Raw genomic sequence first — 22,487 nt, 5'->3', positions numbered from 1 at the left:
TTAATAAAGTCAGTACGGTCTAAGGAATTCCTTCGGGACAGTAGCCATTTTTCACCGTGAAAAAAAAAAAACAACCACACGAACTAGCTATTCCTACAGACAAAGTCTCGTTAAATTTAGTACCTCTGTCGACGTAACAAGGAAATCAGTCATTTGATTTGATTCTCTTTTGCGATTGAGCATAAAGAAAGGTCTTAAGAGTGGATTTAGTCGAATTCTCGTTTAAAAAATTTTTTTAACACTTTGATTTAACTTTTTGCCCTTGACTTAACACACTTTTTCAATTTTGGCACTAATCCTAATTACGTATTTCTATGTTTATGGCTAAAAAAATAAATGATCTATCAAGTGATGTAATGTAACACTAAAATCTAAAAAGTAGAAGCATATTTGGTCAGTTTGGCTTCCGAGGGGGGGGGGGCATACTAAATTAAAGTAGCCTAATAAAAGGGAAGCTTTGAAAAATGACTAACTTTTTCTTGGTCTGTATCGTCTGATTCAGATCCCCCAAACACTTCTTTAACAGCCTTGCGTTTGTTGTCTTTCATCTCATCTTCTGAATCGGATCCACGTTCTGTTCCTGATCGTTCGTCTTCGGAACCTAGTCGCACTCGCTTCCCTACAAACGATAAAATAGAAATAATTAATATTTTTTTCATTGTTTCAAGTTTACACTTCCAAAACCTTTTTTTAATTTCATTTATCTTTTACTGGTGCTAACACTTCAAATTTCAACATTATGAAACAGCCAAAAACCGTCTCAAAATCCTTTGGCTTCGACGAAGAATTCGAAAAAAATGCTTCGTATTATTTGTTTTTTTATGGAAAAGTATAATACTTTTAAATTTTTTTGGCCATAAAAACCGGCTTTTCCGAATATGACAGATTTGCTCTTTTTGCTTATGCTATCTTTTAGATGGAGGGGAAGAAGCCCTCCAGCCCCTCTCAGTTGTCAACCACGCCCTCACACCGGAGTCCCACCCCTCAGTAAGTAATTCAATCAGACGGTAATCGCAGCCTCCCTCCCTTTTCACGAGTCCAATTACTAAATAGTAATTAGTACTGCTAACTACTTTTAATTACTGCTAACTAGTAATGAGTACTTTAGTAATTCTACTGATGACAATCGCTGTATATGTTATCGAAATATCTGGACTTTTGTACCTGTTTTTTCACTGCCTAAATAAATGGATTAATCCCCATTTGAAAATTTATTTGTATTTGAAAAGACAAGAATGGGGCAGTTTAGGATAGGCTAGACAAGGAGCATAATCGCCAAACGCTAGATGGTGTTAAGCTTTTCCAAACGAGGAGTAGTCCCTGCTCTTATAAGTGTTTTTTATACTTTATAACTTTAGTCATTTTTTTAATGCGTCATCTTATCTCAAAGCAACAGTCCGCCATAAGTCAATTTAAAAATCTTAGTCATACCCATTGCCATCCCAGTGGATTTTTTCTGTTACTAAAGCTTATATAATGGAAACAATCTTAGTTCCCAGATTTGCCAGGAAGTCCTGCCCGTGGACATGGTCAGCTTTAAATCTTTGAATCATTATTTGCCTGCCTAGACAGTGTGGGGGGTTGGTTACTCTATGCCTATCTACCTTAGTTCTACCCTGGATGGATAGCAATTGATGTTAGACCATCCTTCAGCACTTTTATTCATTTTCAATTCACTGATAATTTTAATTCAAAGCGACCTAAGTAAGTTCTATAGCAAATTTAACTTACTCTTTTTCTTCTGTTTCCTCTTAGAAGGACCCTCCCCAGCAGAGAGAGCTCCTTCCGAATCACTGCTTAGCATTCTTCTTTTCGCGCCAACCTCAGATCCATTCGGACTAACTGAACGCGATCTGGATCGACTTCTTGACCGACTTTTAGATCTTGAGCCACTACGACTGCGTCTTGATGCATCCGATCCTAGAGTCACAGAAAAACGTTCCTTAAAAAGCAAATACAAACTAGTCTATACAGCAACGGTTGTTGAACTCCAACACTTGATTTCTATTAATGAGGAGAATGACTACTATTACATTCAAGTATTCGACTTTGATATATGCAGATTTCAGAACAAAAATGGCATAAAAATCATACCATCATAAGATATGCATTGAAAAAGGGTAAATGCAACATATAAGCAATTCTTTTATCAAAAATAAAAAGAGTGATTAAAGTAGAACACTGTAAAATATTTCTATAGGGTTTATTTTAGGGCATATATTGCAACAGAGGCGGGGTTCGAGCGCTCCGATTCCTCTAAATGCACGGACACTACCAGGAGTTTTTCCCAGGGGAGAGACAAACAACAAGAATTTTTTTTGGGAGGAGGGCATGCGAAAAAAATGGTCGAGCATACATACATGTAAAACCTTCATGCCACAATTACTGATCCTTGGATACAAGAGAGAGGAGGGGGGAAGGAGAACCCGTTTTCTGATACATAACAAAAGTGAAAATGACCTTTGGCCATCTTGGAAAGATGCTGAACTTGGTGAAAGAAACTTTCAGGAATGGGTCTAGAGCCCAAATAAGAATCAAGGGAGGTGCATTTAGATGCCCATCTCTTCCTCTACACCCCTCCAGGGACACTGACTTTTATTGTGCTAGGTAAATAAAAATGACTGTAAAACTGCTTTCAATTTTTCAGCTCCATTCCGTCCCTACTTCACATGTTTTGAAAAACTGGAATCCATTTTTGCAAGGCCCACAGTGTAAGAGGAGCAGACTCTAAGCCAAACTTACCGATCAAGTTCAAAATTAAGATGGGTTGCTATTTCATTCATCTAACTCAACAGTTTCGAAGGATAGCAAACAGCCCTTAAGTGTAGTTTAAGCTCAAACTAGATCCCGATTAAGTACAATATCTTAGAAAATAATCCAACACAAACACCTAAGAATAAAAGATCAACAAAACCATAGATACCTGAACGAGAGCGCGATCTTGATCGTGAACGAGATCGGGACCTTGATCTTGAGCGTGATCGACTAGAGCTTGCAGAAGCACTTCTATGTCTTTGTTTGGGAGAGCCACTTTTGTCTCTTGGTGATCCACTTCGACTTCTAGATTTACTAGGACTCACTGGCGACCCGCTTCTGCTTCTAGGTGAGCCACTTCGACTTCTGGATTTGCTACGACTCACTGGCGACCCGCTTCTGCTTCTACGCGAACCACTTCGACTTCTGGATTTACTACGACTCATTGGCGACCCACTTCTGCTCCTAGGTGAACCAGTTCGACTTCTAGATCGGCCACGATTCACTGGTGAACCACTTTTGCTTGTTGGAGAGCCGCTTCGACTTCTAGATCTGCTTCGATCTACTGGGGAGCCACTCCTACTTTTTGCAGAACCATTTGGAAAGGGGCCTCGTGGGGATACTGATCTTGACCCAGAGCGTGATCTAGAACGGCTAGAGCCGCGGGATACACTTCTATTTCCGCCAGGAGAAGGTGAACGACTATCAGACTTTGATCTGTGTGAGCCACTCCTTGAACGACTTGACTGGACTGACTTGCTGCCACTTCTAGAAAAACAAATCAACTTTAATTTGTGATTAAAACAAAAGCATTTGTTTTATTTTTGTATATTGTTATTCCATGCAATTCCGAAAATGATTCTAGACGCTATAATGATCTCAAAACTCTGTTGTTTGACCAAGGTTTCACCTTCGTTCAAGATAGTTGTATAAACTAGTAAGTTTTTAGGACAGCTTTCTCCTTATTAACTCCTCTACTTTTTAAAAAAACGCTCTCCTTTCAACCAAACAATGAAATATTTTAAAGAATTTGACTGTTCGATCCATTTTGTTACACTAACTACATTAAGCAAACGCTCTCAGCATTTCTCTCCTTAAAAATTGCTAACCTTTAGCAAAAATCATCTCTTTTACTGACATGGGCGTACCAATCTTATACAATTTTTAACCTTTTCGCATGCACCCTTCAGGGTCTTCTGCAGAGCCCAAGTTCTGAGAAACCTTGCAGTCTCAGGTGTCAGACAAAATTTAGATAACTTCGAAGACCACACTGCCTTTCCATGACGAAAGTAAAACAGTTCAAAATAGGGATTAAACCTTTTAATTGACAATGAACAGAAATAGAATTATTTAACTGGATATTTCGAACACATATACAGTGTTCATCATCAGCAGTAAAACTGTTTTACTGCTGATGATGAACACTGTATATGTGTTCGAAATATCCAGTTAAACAATTTTATATCTGTTCGATGTCAATAAAAGGTTTAATCCCTATTTTGAACTGTTTCACTTTCGACAAAATTTACAAAAAAACTGTTATAAAAGTATATTACTTCTATTTAAAACCAAATTTTCAAAGGTAAAAAATGGTAGTGTCATTGCAGAGCTGCAATGACCAAAAGCCCTACTACTATTTTAAACCTACTCTATTTAAAACCCAAATTTACCAAAAGCCCTACTTCCTCTACCTATTGCCTGAATATAGACTAAAACTAGGGTAAACTTAGGTAAGTCTGATCCCTTACAAAAAATTTTCAGCTTAATTTGGTCCCAAAATTATTTTGTAGTTGCTGGTGCAATAAAAACTATTTGAGATTGCTCCTGGTCATGCTAGTAATATTCTTTACCTTACCTTAAATTGCATTGTCCAGTAAAATAAGGATTGAATTACAACCCAAAAAGTTTGCAAGTTTAGTTGTTTCTGTGAGTTACTGCACCAAAGTAACCCATCTCAGGGAGGTTAAACTTACCCTCTTAGTCTATGGTAAATCTGACACCCTCAGGTAAATTCTATGCTTATGGAGATAAAAATTATGTCACCTTAAGACATGATAGAGAACACTTCTACATACAGGAATATGCCAAACAAAAACTCTTGTCAATAGTTTTCATGTACCACAGTTGATCACAGGTTTTCTTCTTACCATGAGGTGATTTTGACAGTATACAATATTTTATGTATCTATTAATTGTGTTGATTGCTAAAGACACAAATTCAGTCATTAGAGCTTGTGATTAGTCGTGTCAAATTGAACCAAATATTCATTCAAAGGTTCCAACTGACCTACTATTCCTTTTTTCCCCTTGTCTCAATTTTATTTGCCATTCCCCTTGGAAAATTCATCCTTGCTAACCTGTTCAAGCAATTCAGCCTTTTAAATGATCATTTTTAAAACAACTTTGCAAAATTTGAAATAAGCCGCAAAGCATACAATTCATTAAAGATAACTATAGAACGTTTTATGGGATAAACTGTACTTCATTTCAAACACTTTGTAGCAACGAACGTAACGTGGTAATGGTATAAGAGGGGAGCTACCCCTTGCTCATTCTTAAAACTTAAAACTTAAGCTCGACTTTTTGTTCCAATTCTTTAAGAACGATTCAAGAAATACAAGGGTCATTGAATTTGAATGAGAATTATTTTTAAAAGAAACTTTAAGACCTTAGCGTAAAGAGCGAGAGTTGTGGAAGGGATAGTCCCCTCATACACGGATTAATTTCTTTTTATTTTACATTTTTATGTCGGTCATTGCTTTCAGTTGAAAAAAACTTACTTTTTCAGTTTAACAATTTATAAGAGATACAGAAAATTGTGACTTTGGTTGGTTGGTGATTTTTCTTAACTCGTGGGTCACTTTATGAATGCATTTTTAACTCAAAAAGCAGCTTCTGACATTTTTCTCAAATTTACAAATAAAGGTGATAAATTTAGTTTCTTTGCGTATCCCTTATAGGTAAAAATGAGTTTCCTCTCCCAGGGTAAATGAAACCGACTAGTCTGAGAACAGGGCTCAATCAAATTTAATTACTCTTAATTAAAGGTTTTGTATTATATGCAATAAAATAAATAATAAGTATAATATTAATAAGTAATACAATGATAACAAATGCCAAACAGTTAATAAAAATGGACCCTCAGTTCACACTTTTAGTTTGTATAAACTTCGGAGGGGGCTCATTGGATCGGTAATCAGAATAGCTAGTGTCCTTTTTAAGATTCAGAGTGTTCAGAGGGTGGATGCCCCACCCCCACACCTCGGGTTTTCCCGAAATGCATCACACAAAAATTCTTAGATGGCCCTTTGTTGTCGCAGAAACTTCAAAACAGCTTATTCGATTTGAAATTGAAAAGACCGGCGCCCTTTTAAATAGTCAAAAGTGATTGGATGACAACAAACCCCCCTCTCACACCCACCGTTTTCCCAAACATACCCAATCAAAATTTTGAGATCGTCATTTTGTTCAATCTAATTGAAAGGTCCAAAAATTATGCCTTTGAGAATGACACCCCCTAAGCCCTTAGGGCAAGAGTTGTAAGTAAAGGCCTGGGGGCATATAAGGTATATATAGAAAGGGTGGTCGTATAAACTTTGGATGGGGGCCATTGGGAAATCAGTAGTTCAAGAGCCCTTTGTAAGATTCAGAGTGACTGGAGGATGGATACCCCCCACACCTCATATTTTCCCGAAATGTATCTGTAAGACATTTTGACATGGTCATTTCTTGTCGTAAAAACTTCAAAAAAGGTTCATTCGATTGAGAATTGAAAGGACTAGTGTCCTTCTTATTAAAAGTGATTGGAGGCAACAAGCCCCCCCCCCTTTCCCCGCCAATCGATTCCCAAAACACATCTAATCATAATTTTGAGATAGCCACTAGCCATTTTGTTCAGCGTAGTTGAAAGAACTTGAAATTACGCCTTTGACAAACCCCATACCTTCTCAAGATCAGAACAGAATTTACACTTTACTGAATACACAATACATTTTAAATGTTTTCGCTTGCTTAAAACCTTTTACTAGATATATGAAAGGGGAAGCCCTCCCCCTTGCACTCCAATTACAGTGCGAGTGGCTGGTACCCTTTTTAAGAGTAACAAGATACTGGAGGGTAAGCAGCCGTCCAAGCACAGCTTCTCTCAAGCACATTCATTCTCCAAACCCATACCCAAATTCTCAAAACCCATACCCAAATTCTCCAAACCCATACCCAAATTCTCCAAACCCAAAAAAAGAACAGATATTAATTTTAAAAACTTTTTCAACAAGAGAAGTTTTTCATAGAAAAGTAAAGAGCTCCATTAAGCCAAGAACGAACAAAAATCAAGTCAAACAATCTTTCAAGCGTAAAACTACCACAATATCTACCACATTTATTGATATTATATACCACACTACCACACCACTCACTACCACAATTCAATATCAATAAATAAATGAAACTTAAAAGGAACAGAAATTACAACAAATAGCCGACTCAAACTCAAAACAAGCAAAAATTAACATGAGTAGGGCTGATAACCACCATGCCTTTTCAAGACCAGAACACAATATACGCTTTATTGAAAACAAAATGCGTTTCAAATGTTTTCACCTTTCTTACTTTCAAAAATAAAAAAACAATCAAAATCTTAACGAACAAATATCAGTATATGTCAATTAAATTGACAATCCACAGACATTTGTTTATTGTTTTTTCTCAGTAAAGCGCAATTTGTGTTCTAGTCTTGAGAAGGTATAGGGGTTCTGTTCGCTTTGAGCTTGGTTTATTTATTGATAGTGATTTGTGATAGTTTTACGCTTTGAAGATTATTTGACTTAATTTTTGCTCATTCTTGGCTTAGTAGAGCTATTTAATTTTCTTTGAAAAACTTGTCTTGTGGAAAATGTTTTTTAAATTAATTTTTTTAATAGGTCTTCATATATTTTTTACCTTCTATATGTAAGATGTTGTTTATTTCATCTTTTTTTATCCTTTATAAGCTATCAATAACGAAATGTAAACTTATTTATCACACATTATTTGCATTATATTACTTATTATTTATTATTATTATCATTTTAATACATTAATAACTTATAATAGCAAGTAATATGATACAAATAATATATAATAAATAAGTATACATTAGGTTATTGACAACTTATAAAGGATGAAAAAAGATGAAAATAATCAAAATAATCAATATCTTAGATATAAAAAGGTACACTAAAAGAAGGAGAACTATTAAAGAAATTAAAAATGTTAACTGAGGCTGGATTCTTATTAACTGCCATGGTGTTAAAAGAAGCTTTACTGGAAACTTTATCAGCAGTCTCAAATGAAGAGCTTTCTACGGAGGCTGTAACCAGGGGTGGGGGGTTAGGGGGTTTAAACCGTAAAAACATAGCAAAATGCACACAAACTAATTTTTGATAAGATTTTTTTAACGCCCCATCCCCCGCAAAAAGTGCCCCCCCAAAAAAAAATTCTTGATACGACCCTGCTTTCTCTATTTTTCTTGCAAACTTCCCGAACAGACGTATCATCAATCTATATCCATTTATAAGGTAAGACTGATACTGATACTATTAATAATAATGAGGAGCGGTTCAGGGCCATTTTTAAACACCCCCTCCCCCGCAAAAAATACCCCCCACAAGCAAAAATACTTGATGCGAACCTGCTTTCTATATTTTTCTTGCGAACTTCCCGAACAGACGTATCATCAATCTACATCCATTTATAAAGTAGGACTAATACTGATACTATTAATAATAATGAGGAGCGGTTCAGGGCCATTTTTTAACACCCCCTCCCCCGCAAAAAATACCCCCCACGAGCAAAAATACTTGATGCGAGTCTGCTTTCTATATTTTTCTTGCGAACTTCCCGAACAGACGTATCATCAATCTACATCCATTTATAAGGTAAGACTGATACTGATACTATTAATAATAATGAGGAGCGGTTCAGGGCCATTTTTTAACACCCCCTCCCCCGCAAAAAATACCCCCCACAATCAAAAATATTTGATGCGAACCTGCTTTCTATATTTTTCTTGCGAACTTCCCGAACAGACGTATCATCAATCTACATCCATTTATAAAGTAGGACTGATATTGATACTATTAATAATAATGAAGAGCGGTTCAGGGCCATTTTTTAACACCCCCTCCCCCGCAAAAATGCCCCCCACAAGCAAAAATACTTGATGCGAACCTGCTTTCTATATTTTTCTTGCGAACTTCCCGAACAGACGTATCATCAATCTACATGCATTTATAAAGTAGGACTGATACTGATACTATTAATAATAATGAGGAGCGGTTCAGGGCCATTTTTTAACACCCCCTCCCCCGCAAAAAATACCCTCCACGAGCAAAAATACTTGATGCGAACCTGCTTTCTATATTTTTCTTGCGAACTTCCCGAACAGACGTATCATCAATCTACATCCATTTATAAGGTAAGACTGATACTGATACTATTAATAATAATGAGGAGCGGTTCAGGGCCATTTTTTAACACCCCCTCCCCCGCAAAAAATACCCCCCACAATCAAAAATATTTGATGCGAACCTGCTTTCTATATTTTTCTTGCGAACTTCCCGAACAGACGTATCATCAATCTACATCCATTTATAAAGTAGGACTGATATTGATACTATTAATAATAATGAAGAGCGGTTCAGGGCCATTTTTTAACACCCCCTCCCCCGCAAAAATGCCCCCCACAAGCAAAAATACTTGATGCGAACCTGCTTTCTATATTTTTCTTGCGAACTTCCCGAACAGACGTATCATCAATCTACATCCATTTATAAAGTAGGACTGATACTGATACTATTAATCATAATGAGGAGCGGTTCAGGGCCATTTTTTAACACCCCCTCCCCCGCAAAAATGCCCCCCACAAGCAAAAATACTTGATGCGAACCTGCTTTCTATATTTTTCTTGCGAACTTCCCGAACAGACGTATCATCAATCTACATCCATTTATAAGGTAAGACTGATACTGATACTATTAATAATAATGAGGAGCGGTTCAGGGCCATTTTTTAACACCCCCTCCCCCGCAAAAAATACCCCCCACAATCAAAAATATTTGATGCGAACCTGCTTTCTATATTTTTCTTGCGAACTTCCCGAACAGACGTATCATCAATCTACATCCATTTATAAAGTAGGACTGATATTGATACTATTAATAATAATGAAGAGCGGTTCAGGGCCATTTTTTAACACCCCCTCCCCCGCAAAAATGCCCCCCACAAGCAAAAATACTTGATGCGAACCTGCTTTCTATATTTTTCTTGCGAACTTCCCGAACAGACGTATCATCAATCTACATCCATTTATAAAGTAGGACTGATACTGATACTATTAATAATAATGAGGAGCGGTTCAGGGCCATTTTTTAACACCCCCTCCCCCGCAAAAAATACCCTCCACGAGCAAAAATACTTGATGCGAACCTGCTTTCTATATTTTTCTTGCGAACTTCCCGAACAGACGTATCATCAATCTACATCCATTTATAAGGTAAGACTGATACTGATACTATTAATAATAATGAGGAGCGGTTCAGGGCCATTTTTTAACACCCCCTCCCCCGCAAAAAATACCCCCCACAATCAAAAATATTTGATGCGAACCTGCTTTCTATATTTTTCTTGCGAACTTCCCGAACAGACGTATCATCAATCTACATCCATTTATAAAGTAGGACTGATATTGATACTATTAATAATAATGAAGAGCGGTTCAGGGCCATTTTTTAACACCCCCTCCCCCGCAAAAATGCCCCCCACAAGCAAAAATACTTGATGCGAACCTGCTTTCTATATTTTTCTTGCGAACTTCCCGAACAGACGTATCATCAATCTACATCCATTTATAAAGTAGGACTGATACTGATACTATTAATAATAATGAGGAGCGGTTCAGGGCCATTTTTTAACACCCCCTCCCCCGCAAAAATGCCCCCCACAAGCAAAAATACTTGATGCGAACCTGCTTTCTATATTTTTCTTGCGAACTTCCCGAACAGACGTATCATCAATCTACATCCATTTATAAAGTAGGACTGATACTGATACTATTAATCATAATGAGGAGCGGTTCAGGGCCATTTTTTAACACCCCCTCCCCCGCAAAAATGCCCCCCACAAGCAAAAATACTTGATGCGAACCTGCTTTCTATATTTTTCTTGCGAACTTCCCGAACAGACGTATCATCAATCTACATCCATTTATAAAGTAGGACTGATACTGATACTATTAATCATAATGAGGAGCGGTTCAGGGCCATTTTTTAACACCCCCTCCCCCGCAAAAATGCCCCCCACAAGCAAAAATACTTGATGCGAACCTGCTTTCTATATTTTTCTTGCGAACTTCCCGAACAGACGTATCATCAATCTACATCCATTTATAAAGTAGGACTGATACTGATACTATTAATCATAATGAGGAGCGGTTCAGGGCCATTTTTTAACACCCCCTCCCCCGCAAAAATGCCCCCCACAAGCAAAAATACTTGATGCGAACCTGCTTTCTATATTTTTCTTGCGAACTTCCCGAACAGACGTATCATCAATCTACATCCATTTATAAAGTAGGACTGATACTGATACTATTAATCATAATGAGGAGCGGTTCAGGGCCATTTTTTAACACCCCCTCCCCCGCAAAAATGCCCCCCACAAGCAAAAATACTTGATGCGAACCTGCTTTCTATATTTTTCTTGCGAACTTCCCGAACAGACGTATCATCAATCTACATCCATTTATAAAGTAGGACTGACACTGATACTATTAATAATAATGAGGAGCGGTTCAGGGCCATTTTTTAACACCCCCTCCCCCGCAAAAAATACCCCCCACGAGCAAAAATACTTGATGCGAACCTGTTTTCTCTATTTTTCTTGCAAACTTCCCGAACAGACGTATCATCAATCTACGTGAATAGATAAGTGAAGAGCGGTTCAGGGCCAAGTTAAGTTCTCTGGAGAAAGCCACAAAAAAAAACTGGTAAATATTTTATATTAGACGCATTGACAATGAAGAAGCAACATTCTTACAAGAAAATAAGGAATGTGATGTAAGAGTAACTGTTTTGAAACTATTGACAGCAAGGAAGCAATATTTCTTGCAAGAAAATGATTAATGTGAAATTCATAAAAAAAAACTTTATCAAAAAGTAAATTATGGTTAAGAAAACCTTTTGAAAGGCATCTAGAAACGGGTTACCCTGAGTGTTTTTATCTATGAGTAAGTGTGAGTAAGTGTGAGTTTATCTATGAGTGAGTCTATGAGTAAGTGTTTTTATCTACGAGGAGATTTGTTAAGTAATGACAGCTGAAAGTGCATTTAATATTTCCGAAATGGTTAAAAATTGCTGCCATAAAAACTTCATAGTGTTTAAACAACGAAAAGAAACATCTTTGAAAATCGCAGAATTCAGGTATAAAAAACACAAGATAGGTTCAGGGGATGGGGAGGTCAAAAATGTTTTTATGTAGTTGGTGCTTTAAGCATAAGAAACAGAAAGCCTACCTTTCTGAGTCTCGTGATGAGCTTCTTTGTGCAGGTGATTTTGTACCCGATCGAACTGATTGTCTGGAACCAGACCTTTCAGGTGATTGTGAAACAGCTCTTGGTGAATTCATTTCTTCATCACCTGACAACGACTGTTGAGGACTCTGAAATTAAATCCCATTAATTAAGCAATATTTCAATTTAATTCTAAAAATGATTGACTAATATCTATAAAAACCCCATTTGCATTGAACGAAGGAAAATATGTAGATGGTACTAATATAAAAACAGCAATATGTTTTCTCAGTTTACAGTTAACTTCCTTGGGAGGGGGAATTCCTTGCTTATTTCCAATGCTTGCATTTATATAAACTTCTACATATCATTTAAATGGTAAAGTACACTGCACTTAAAAGCATATGCTTCTTAGTAATGAAGCAACATATTGTGAAAAATTAGTGGTAGAGGGACACCTACGAGTGCCCTGTGGTTAGCTGCATGGGGAGAGGGCGATACCCAGCCCTGTTCACAATTTAAAAACTATGCCATAGAAATGTTAGATGTGGGAAACCACGTCTAAAACCGTACATGGAATAGTTTCATCTAAATAAATGAAATGTATAGGAAGTATTCAATGTTTTAAACTAGAAGCGTAATGCTATTTTTGCATATTATTAACAACATTAGAATCACCTAGATAACTTTTACAAACTTTTATTCGCGCCATTTTTAAAATGCCCCAAAAACCTGTGTGCTCAGATTAAACAACCGTCTAAACCCTCTCCCGACTAAATCGCTCTTTTCATGTAGTAGTGTTAACGTCTTAATACTGAAATTGAGACAAATTAGTTTGTAAAAGGAGTCTAATCTGCAAAAAATTTTACTTAAAAATCGTCTTTTTTAATCCAAAAATCTATATTCGATAGTAATGAATTATTTATAATGTGCATACCAGATTTGCTTCAAACATTTATACATGAAGAAATTCAATTTGTGGGGCAGCTAATAAAAAAGGTAAATCGTATGATAGAAAAAATCATAAAATTTTTGATGTTATTACATAATCGCAAAGCTGCATACAGTCGGGGGTTCAGGCATTTTTGGGGAGGTTTCGGAGGAGGGTGATAATATAGAGGACAAATCACATGATGTTATAGGAAATTATAAAAATTTAGATGTCACCACACAATTGCAAAGTTGCACACAGCCCAGGGCTCAGGCATTTATGTCTAAGGGGGGGGGGGGCTAATAAAAAAGGCGAATCGTATGATATTACAAGGAATAATAGAAATTATGATTTATCACACAATCTCAAAGCTGCACACAGTCAAGAGCTTATGCATTTACTTCCGGGGGTTTGGGGGGATGTTCATAAAAATGCAAACCACATAATATTACAGGAAATCATAAAAATTTAGATGTCACCACATAATCACAAAGCTGCACACAGACCAGGGCTTATGCATTTATTTCTGGCGGTTGGGGGTGGGGATGCTCATAAAATAGGTAAATCATATGATATTATAGGAAATCATAAAAATTTAGATGTCACCACATAATCGCAAAGCTGCACACAGCCCAGGGCTTATGCATTTATTTCCGGGGGTTGGGGGGATGCTCATAAAAAGGCAAATCGTATGATATTATAGGAAATCATAGAAATTAAGATGTCACCACATAATTACAAAGCTGCACACAGCCCAGGCTTAGGCATTTATTTCTGAAGATGGAGAGGAGGGTGCTGACAAAAAAGGCAAATCATATGATATTATAGGAAAACACAAAACGTTGATGTTAAACTGTAAAGCTGCAAAAACAGCCCAGGGCTCTTGCATGTATTTCTGTTTGGGGTGGGGGGTTCTCCCAAGGTTTGTAATCTCTTTGTCTGTGATGTAGGTCACGGAAAAATATTTTTACTACAATAAAGCAGAGGCGCCATTTGGAACAAATCTTGGGGTGGGCATAAACTCCATCTTGCCCCCCCCCCCCCGACTCACTTCGTGTCGCGTAATCATCTAGAAAATGGGCATTTGACAGAACTCGAGATTTTTATAATGTATCTTACCTACTTTCAAAGTTTACAATAATTAATAGTAAATAGCATAATTACCCCAAGGGTTGTCAAGTAATTACACTCTTTGGTTAATAGGCGTGCAGAAATTTCAAATAAATTGGACAGAATGGATTATGTTGGACATAATGGATTATTATGGACGCAAAGGGCCCTTTGTGGTGGAAGCTTGGCCCCCTGGAAAATCTGGGGTGGGCATTTGCCCACCCCTGAACCTCCAAATGGCGCCTCTGCAATAAACAGCCATAATTTTTAAAATAAATGAATTAATATTAATCAATAGAATCTAATAAAAAACATATTTGACAATAAAAATAAATTTAAAATACGCTAAACTACATAAATTTAATGTAAAATGAACTTAAGAAGTTCTATTATAGTAAATTATTGGTTTGGCAGAAGATCAAAACGATTAAACCCGGCCAGGTTCTGTTGTGAATGCAACAATGAACCTAAAAGCTACTAAAATGATATTCCACCCGTAAATAGGATAACAATATTATGATAAGCTTGTATAATGGATAATGTTAGTTTTTTCTTCTTCTTCTTCTTCCTATTGCTTCTTCCTTTCCGTTGTCCTGACATAAAATTTTCAAGAAGTTGTCATCCATGACTGCACATAGGCATGGATACAAGGGAAGGACCTAATTTTGAGTAAAATTCTATATTGGAGGCTTTTTTTAATTTGGTTGAGTTGGGAGAATAAAACTCATAGGAACGAATCAAGAGCCTAAAGTATACTCTAGAAAGTGGTTTTGAAAAAAAAAATAACCCTAGAAGGGTAAAAAAAGAACCCCCTAACCCCTCCACAGGATACGGCCTTTGGCTCAGTTACCCTGCACATTATCGTAATACATTTGAGAAGCACTACTGAGCCTAGAGTATATAAGTATATACTCTATACATAGATATATACATAGAGTATACATATACCTAGAGCATACATAGAGTATACATTATATACATAGAGTATATAACTAAATTTGAGAAGCACTACTGAGCCTGAGCCTAGAGTATATATAAAACTTAACTAAAATTTGCATTAATTTTGTTTTGACTTATTAGTCTAAATTTAGTTATTACAGTATTTGATGGTCTTGATGCAAGGCCCTCTCATTGAACTAAGCGCTTCAATATTAATTAATACTAATTATAATAATTATAATATAACAATAATTTACAACAACAATATAATATATATATATATATATATATATATTAACAACAATATAATATAACAATTATAACAATAATAATAAATAATTAATTAACACCATTTGATTCCCTGCTCAACAAATAATATACTAACAACAATATAATATAACAATTATAACAATAATAATAATTAATTAATTAACACCATTTGATTCCCTGCTCAACAATCTTTCCAAATATAAAAGTTGCCAAGACAAAAATTGTTTGTCAGTTCTCCTTAATGAGGCTAGATATAGCCGAATAATCAAGACACATTTAGGGGTAGGGAGTCCTCGGTGTGACGCCCCCGACTTTTTTTTTACTTGTAAAAGTAACAAAAACACATGAACAATTTTTTTGAATTTCTTACCCCTCCCCCTCCCAAACAAAAATCCTGAATACGGCCTTGCCTACAACATATAAAAAAGTTTGCTAGTTTATGCTTATATTGCCTTTTGTAAGATACTTGTAAACTCATCATCAGTTGGTTTCTAATGCTAATTTGAAATAAAACAACAAAATAAGACAACTCTTGTATATAACATAGGTCTATTTCCAGACACATTAAGGCGTGGAGGAGGGGCTATGATACAATTGCAACTGAAGCGACTATTATACTTGGAAAGATAATAATTAGGGAGCAGATAATAAGATATTATCGCCATTTTAATTGTACTCTAGCCCCCTCCGCAATGGGGCCAGATCTACCCCAGGCCACGTGTAAAACTTTGTTGATTTAGTCAATTTTCATTATTTTTTGCGCTTACTTCTATTCAAAAATTGGTTCAAATTCAAAATAAAGTCAATTTGACAACAAAAATTAAAAACAATGTTGTATATGGCCTAGAGTTATGTCTAGCCCCATAAGGGGCGACGAAATGGATGCAATTTCAAGGTAGTTATTATTAAATTTGGAAAGAACGTTGAATAAAGAATCAAACGGTATAATTCTTTCTTTCCTACATGATTTCTGTCGTATAACACAAATCAATGCCGTATCCAGAGGGGGAGGCTCCCCCCAGCAATAAATAAATGAGACTGTTGTAAAAAAAAAGAAAAAGAAAAATCCTGGATGCGGCCTGACCACGAATTAATCCGCTGTATTTTGTTATATCTTTTGAACTAAACATAAAGACCAAGTTCTTACTTCAACACATTCAGAAAAGTTATTTTTAATATATCTTATGAATTGGTTACTGTTTAACTTCTTCTTAGACTCCCCCTCATGTTTGCATATAGCTATAGGCTATACACAAAGCTCATTAAGAAAGGAATTGACTATAAATTAAACGCAAAATCAAACAAACATCGAAAAGTTCTACATTAACACAAATTAAACTGGGTCCCTTTAAACCCGGGGTCCGGAAACCCTCCTCGACGGTCCTGTACAAAAAATGTTTCCACAATAAGGAAGATGGAAACAAACTTTCAACCAATTAAAACTACACAAGGATAATCTATCCCAAGAACATATACCCTCCAACAAGGTTTATTACATACCATAACTATGAAAGAACTCTTGGAAACTTGTCGAAAGTAAAATTTTCACTCAAATCAATTATTTTTAAAGACAACACAAATCTATGTGCCAATAAAGCTCTTTAAAATGTTGATAGTCCGATCGACACTAACCAACTGAATAATTTAACCTAGTCATCTGAATGTTAATATTCATCAATATTCAATCTACATATAATTTACGCAAATTTAATTTGAATAATGAGCTAATTTCCAGCTTAACCTGATGTTTCTTCCTGCCCTCGATTGTATCCAAACAGTTCAACTAGGAAACTATTGTACTTTTTATAGACAAATCCACTGAGTGACAGGATGTGCTCACTGATGTGCCAGGTATTATTTGGGGCGGCGGAGGGGAAAATTCGAAAAGACAGCATAGTGGTTATATATATATACATATATATATATATATATAAATTGGTGGTATGAGTTCCATTGCAACACTTACATTGGCTAAGTGAAAAAAACGGGCTTCGGCTTCCCACCACCCTAGAATGCCCCCAACAATCCCTCCGGTAGAATCTTCCCAAATTTGAACTTGAGCAACCAAAGGGAAATTCAAACAAATGAAAAGAGCAAAAAAAAATGGGTATAATTGTTCATAAGCTATTACAAAGGAGGGGCGGTGAGTCTTTGTACAGGCAAGGGAGGGGAGAGGGTGCCAGTTGTCTAAAAGAGCGCGTTTCAATATCCAATTCTTCTAAATCTTTATAAGCCTTCAAATAATTATAGGAAGGGGTGTGGTGGAAATTATTCTCTCATCTCTGTTCATTTAGACTAAGTCTGAACAAGGGGGCTGCAGAGTGACACCTCCCTTTTTATTGCAGAAATTTGTTGTTGATATTAATGTGAAAGTTTAAATAATCTTAATTAATTTTAATTAATTATTAATAATCTAAATTTAATTAATTAATTAATGCTTAATTAATTTAACTTAAATAATCTACTTCATACAATTATATGCGATTGTGATTTATAATATGCATAATATTATATAATATGATAAAATATTATGTATAGTATGATTTATAATTTGATATAAAATATAATATTTATAATATATATATATTAATATATGATTATGTGTAAGCGTGCATCAGTGATTATGAAGGAGATATGGTGGATTGTTTTGTAAGTGGGAAGGGGGGGGATTCCTCAAAGAGTGCATTGTAATACCGAAACATCCTAACTCTTACTGAGCCTTAAAAAATATATATCGATTTAGTTCTAGGAAAGGAGGAGCGAGATAAAAATTGATATCTAATTCCTCTTGATTTCCGGAAATATTTCTGGTTTACGCCTTTATTATGAAAGCAAAGAAGAACACTAAACCATTTAAACCCTAAAGCGAGCGGGATTTATTCCGTACATGGGGAGGGGCCTGCTACCTCCTCAACTCCCTTATGTTTATAGAAGCTTCGGAGGATGCTGGTTCGATCGGAAATTGGGGTTCTAGTGTCATTTTTAAAAGACAAAAGTGATTGGAGAGTAACCAGTCTATGTCTTGAAACGGTTTTTTATATGACCCTTTTGTAACTCCTTAGGACATCAGATCAACATTTCGAGGTACCAATTTTGTTCAGAATAGTTGAAAATATCAACAAATTTGCGTCCAAGGATGACACAGCCCCCAAAGCCCCTGAGATAAGAGTCATTGTACTAACTGGCAATTTTTTAATGATATATATTTTATAGTGAAAAATAGGGGTTGGGGGGCATGTTTCATCTTTAACGTCTAGTGGCTTGATCTTATGGATTTTTTTGTCAAAAAGCTTATTAATATTTTCTGTGGGAAGGAGGAGGGTTTAGGGCCCCAAAATTGAGCCACAAAGACTTTCCGGATCAATTAGAAACTTACAGCTAGAAGTCCTTGGGCCGAGGGGACTACTATACAAAAAGTATTTAAAGGTGTGGTTTCTCCTCCAACAAAGGGGGCTCAAAAAAGCACCGAATATTTCTGATTAAACAGAAACTTATACAAAACTTCGGGCTAAGAAAACTTCATTTCAGAAGGAATGCTTCCCCTAAAAAAAAATATTACACCCCCTCCAAATACGGCCCAAAAAGGGTTAGACAATGCCAAAAACTGTTTCTCGACCACTTTAAATGGAAGAGGCAATTTTAGAAACTTGGGAAGGGACCAGTCGATTATCAGAGGGCAATTAGCCTCACTCTCGGTTCCTATTCTGCTAGCCACCCCTTCTCTAACCCCTATGATATCGAATCAAATTTTGAGACATCTGTTTTGTTCAAAAACTTCAAAATGTGTAATAAGTTTCTCTTCGGGGTTTATATCACCCCCACAGCCCCAATATTAAACTTTATTTTACCCTGCTATGAAAACTACCCCCCCCCCCCCCAAAAAAAAAAACGAAAAAATTAAAATAAAACAAGAATAAATACTATGAGACATTCTATACAATATACTCTGCCTATGTTGTACTATTGGCAGAATATTCAAAAATTCCGTATTTTCTTAATTGTATTTAGTTGCCATACTTTTTCTGTGGCTACTCAATTTTTCATGTGTGGGAGGATTTTCCAAAAAAGGGGGCTGAGCCTAACAACGAAAAATCGAACGCTACACGCTAAACTTACAATTACAAACACACCAAGGGGATACGGGCCTTGGTGAAAAGGAGTGGTGGACGAACCTTAAGATAAGCCCCCTTCCTAAACATAAAAATGCTTGCGATGATTTCCATAAATTCCGATAATCGTCATTTCACTCGCCTGTCTTTCCAATCCCCCCGCTTCCCAATGACATTCCTACAACTCAACATTACTTGTATACATATCTCCTCCTGGGTATGGTCTCATTTAGGGGCGTGTATAGAGCGAAATGTTGGGGATGGGGTGTGTGGCAAAGGCGCCAATAATTGATCAAGTTGACAAATTTATTTAACAAAAGGGTGAAAAACGGCGGATCCGCCATAAGATCCTATGAGGAGGAGGAGGAACGACCTTTCATTAAGCTTTTTAGTCGCAGCAACTTCCTTCCCTGAGATTTGATCATTATCACTGGTCATACATTTTCATGTCACTACATTTGGTTATTATTACTGGCTGTCATGACATATCTTGAATGTCAATTTAGAATAATACATTTAATTTATTTAAATAGGCAAATTTTCCCTCAGGAGATAACAACTACAGAACTTGTCTTAACAAGTAAAATCGCACATAGATGACGCTTATATGAAGCATTTGTCTAACTAGGCATCCAAAAACTGTAACTCTTGTCCGCATTCTATTTAATTTTACGTTATGACCAGCTTTTTAGCCCATTTACTCCACTACACAGCATCAAGCATGAATCCCTAATTTTTCGAGGTAGCTAGCGGTCTAACTGCTAAAGTGGACCATGTTTATCTTTGGCCCTTTACAAAGAGTAGTACCTAGTATCAACGAAAATTAATATGCTTTAAGACATTCATGAAAGTAAATGGAAAAAAGGAGGGAAAAGCAGGGCACCACTTAACAGAAATGTGGGAGGAGGGGACAAAGAGTTTTTAATTTTTCTTTAAATGCAAAAAAAGTTTTCAAAATCTAGGGGAGGAATATTTTATTTTTCTTCAGTGAGAAAGCAAACATTATATGCTAGGTTCATAATAGCTCAAAAGCAGGGTTGTACCCATCGAAAAAAATTCCCTTCAATATCACAAAGGTAATTTCAATAGTGCCAAGTCCCCAAAACGAGTTCCCACACTCGTGGGAATCTTGGCAGCAGCGTTGTTTGAAGGGGGCGGCAGTTGCCCCCCCTCAATAATTTGCAGAACACATTATTATGTAGCCAATACTGCTTGACTCACTGGATGTGGACCCCACCCCCCAATAAAAATGCTGGAGCTACGCCCCTGGGTCTTGGCATAGCAAAAAATCCACAAGACCTTGATCAAAATATAAGTAACCACAAAAAATATTTTTTGGTCCATTTCCAAGCCAACTGTCCCATCCCCGTACTCCCAACAAAATTTATGATTTTATTGTTTAGAGAAGAACCACTGGAAGTTTCAAGCCATTTATGTACTGAGTCAAATATACCCCTCCCCTTTTCCATTAAAAATTCCTCACAATTACACCCCTTGCCCCAGGGTATGTGGACGTCATATCATCCCCAGAGACATATATACAAGGCCGTATCCAGGGGGGTTACCGGCATTGACCCCCCTCCCCTCATAAGAAAAAAAAATGTCTTACTGGGTAAAAAATTACAAAAATGCGTATAAATTTTGTTGATGCGTTTTTAAAGTCTTCTTTGCACCTCCCCCCCCCAAACAAAAACTAGACACGCCCTTGTATGCATATTGCACCTTTCAACTTTGTGAACAAAACGACAATTTCGAAATTTTTATCAGATGTATTTGGCAGTTAAGGGAAATCAAAATAAGGCATGGGAGGGGAACTGTTGGTCCTTCAATCATTTTTTACTCTTAACAAGGGTACTAGAACTTTCAGTTTCAAATCGAATGAACCCCTTCCAAAATTTTTACAGCCACTCCTTCCATACAAAGTAGCCTCATAAAAAAAAGAACAAATAAATGCTCAAATGCGGATAAATCCATTTATTTAGACAGTGAAAACAGGCACACAAGCATAAATATTTTGATGAAATATACAACAATCGCCATCATTAGAAATACTAAAATTTAAATTGACATATTTATAAAAAATAAAATAATTAACTTTCAGGTCATTCACAAAATAATGAACTTCTGGATTATTCACTACAATTTTTTCGGCGAGTTCAATGGGAAAGTTCATTCAAAGTCTTGATGTAAATTTTCTTTTTTAATGTTGCCTAAATGTAAAAAAAAAATCCAATGAAGGAGACAAAGTCTTCTGTGTCTTCTAAATTGCAAAGGAAACGTTGAATTTATAGTTGTATGCTTAATTGGTCTCATTTCCCCATATATAAGACGTATTTTCAACACAACACCTTAAATTAGGTACCATTTTCACAGACTACACTGCCTTTTTATGAAAAACAAGTAAACGTTCAAATGGGGATAAGTTCATTTAAACTATTAGATTAGGCTCTTTAGACTATTAAATAAAAAAAACAGGTTTTTTAAACTGAAAGTAAGGAGTGATATTAAAACTTAAAACAAAAAGAAATTACTCCATATATGAAAGGGGCTTTTTCTCCTCAACGCCCTGCTCTTTACGCTAAAGTTTGACTTTAGCGTAAAGAGCGGGGTATTGCGGAGGAAAAGCCCCTTTCATATACAGAGTAATTTCTTTTCGTTTTAAGTTTTAATATCACTCCTTACTTTCATTTAAAAAAAACCGTTTTTTTATTTAATTTCTGAACGCTTTTGAATTAATGATGTTTCAATTTTGGCTCTCCACATATAAATAATTAAAACGAAATTTGTCTATTATTTTTTTTTTGGCTAAATGGCTTTCTTGTAATTTTAA

At 36.1% G+C, this 22,487-nt stretch overlaps 1 protein-coding gene across 3 annotated transcripts in view; it reads right to left on the bottom strand.

Annotated features, from left to right (window-relative positions):
* Positions 1-22,487, bottom strand: part of LOC136037384 (IWS1-like protein) — a 438,978-nt gene that overhangs the window by 20,886 nt on the left and 395,605 nt on the right. For all 3 annotated transcript variants that reach the window (XM_065720114.1, XM_065720113.1, XM_065720112.1), the window contains exons 2-5: positions 12,302-12,447; positions 2,924-3,522; positions 1,732-1,920; positions 474-619 (exon numbers count right to left, since the gene is read on the bottom strand). In XM_065720114.1, the coding sequence (XP_065576186.1) occupies positions 474-619; positions 1,732-1,920; positions 2,924-3,522; positions 12,302-12,414 (1,047 nt within the window). In that variant the 5' untranslated portion in view covers positions 12,415-12,447. The remainder of the gene's footprint in view (positions 1-473; positions 620-1,731; positions 1,921-2,923; positions 3,523-12,301; positions 12,448-22,487) is intronic.

The sequence above is a fragment of the Artemia franciscana genome, chromosome 16 (assembly GCF_032884065.1).
Source record: "Artemia franciscana chromosome 16, ASM3288406v1, whole genome shotgun sequence".
Classification (NCBI taxonomy): Eukaryota; Metazoa; Arthropoda; class Branchiopoda; order Anostraca; family Artemiidae; genus Artemia; species Artemia franciscana.
Note: the sequence above shows the minus strand (reverse complement) of the source record. Positions and strands in the feature narration are given on the sequence as shown.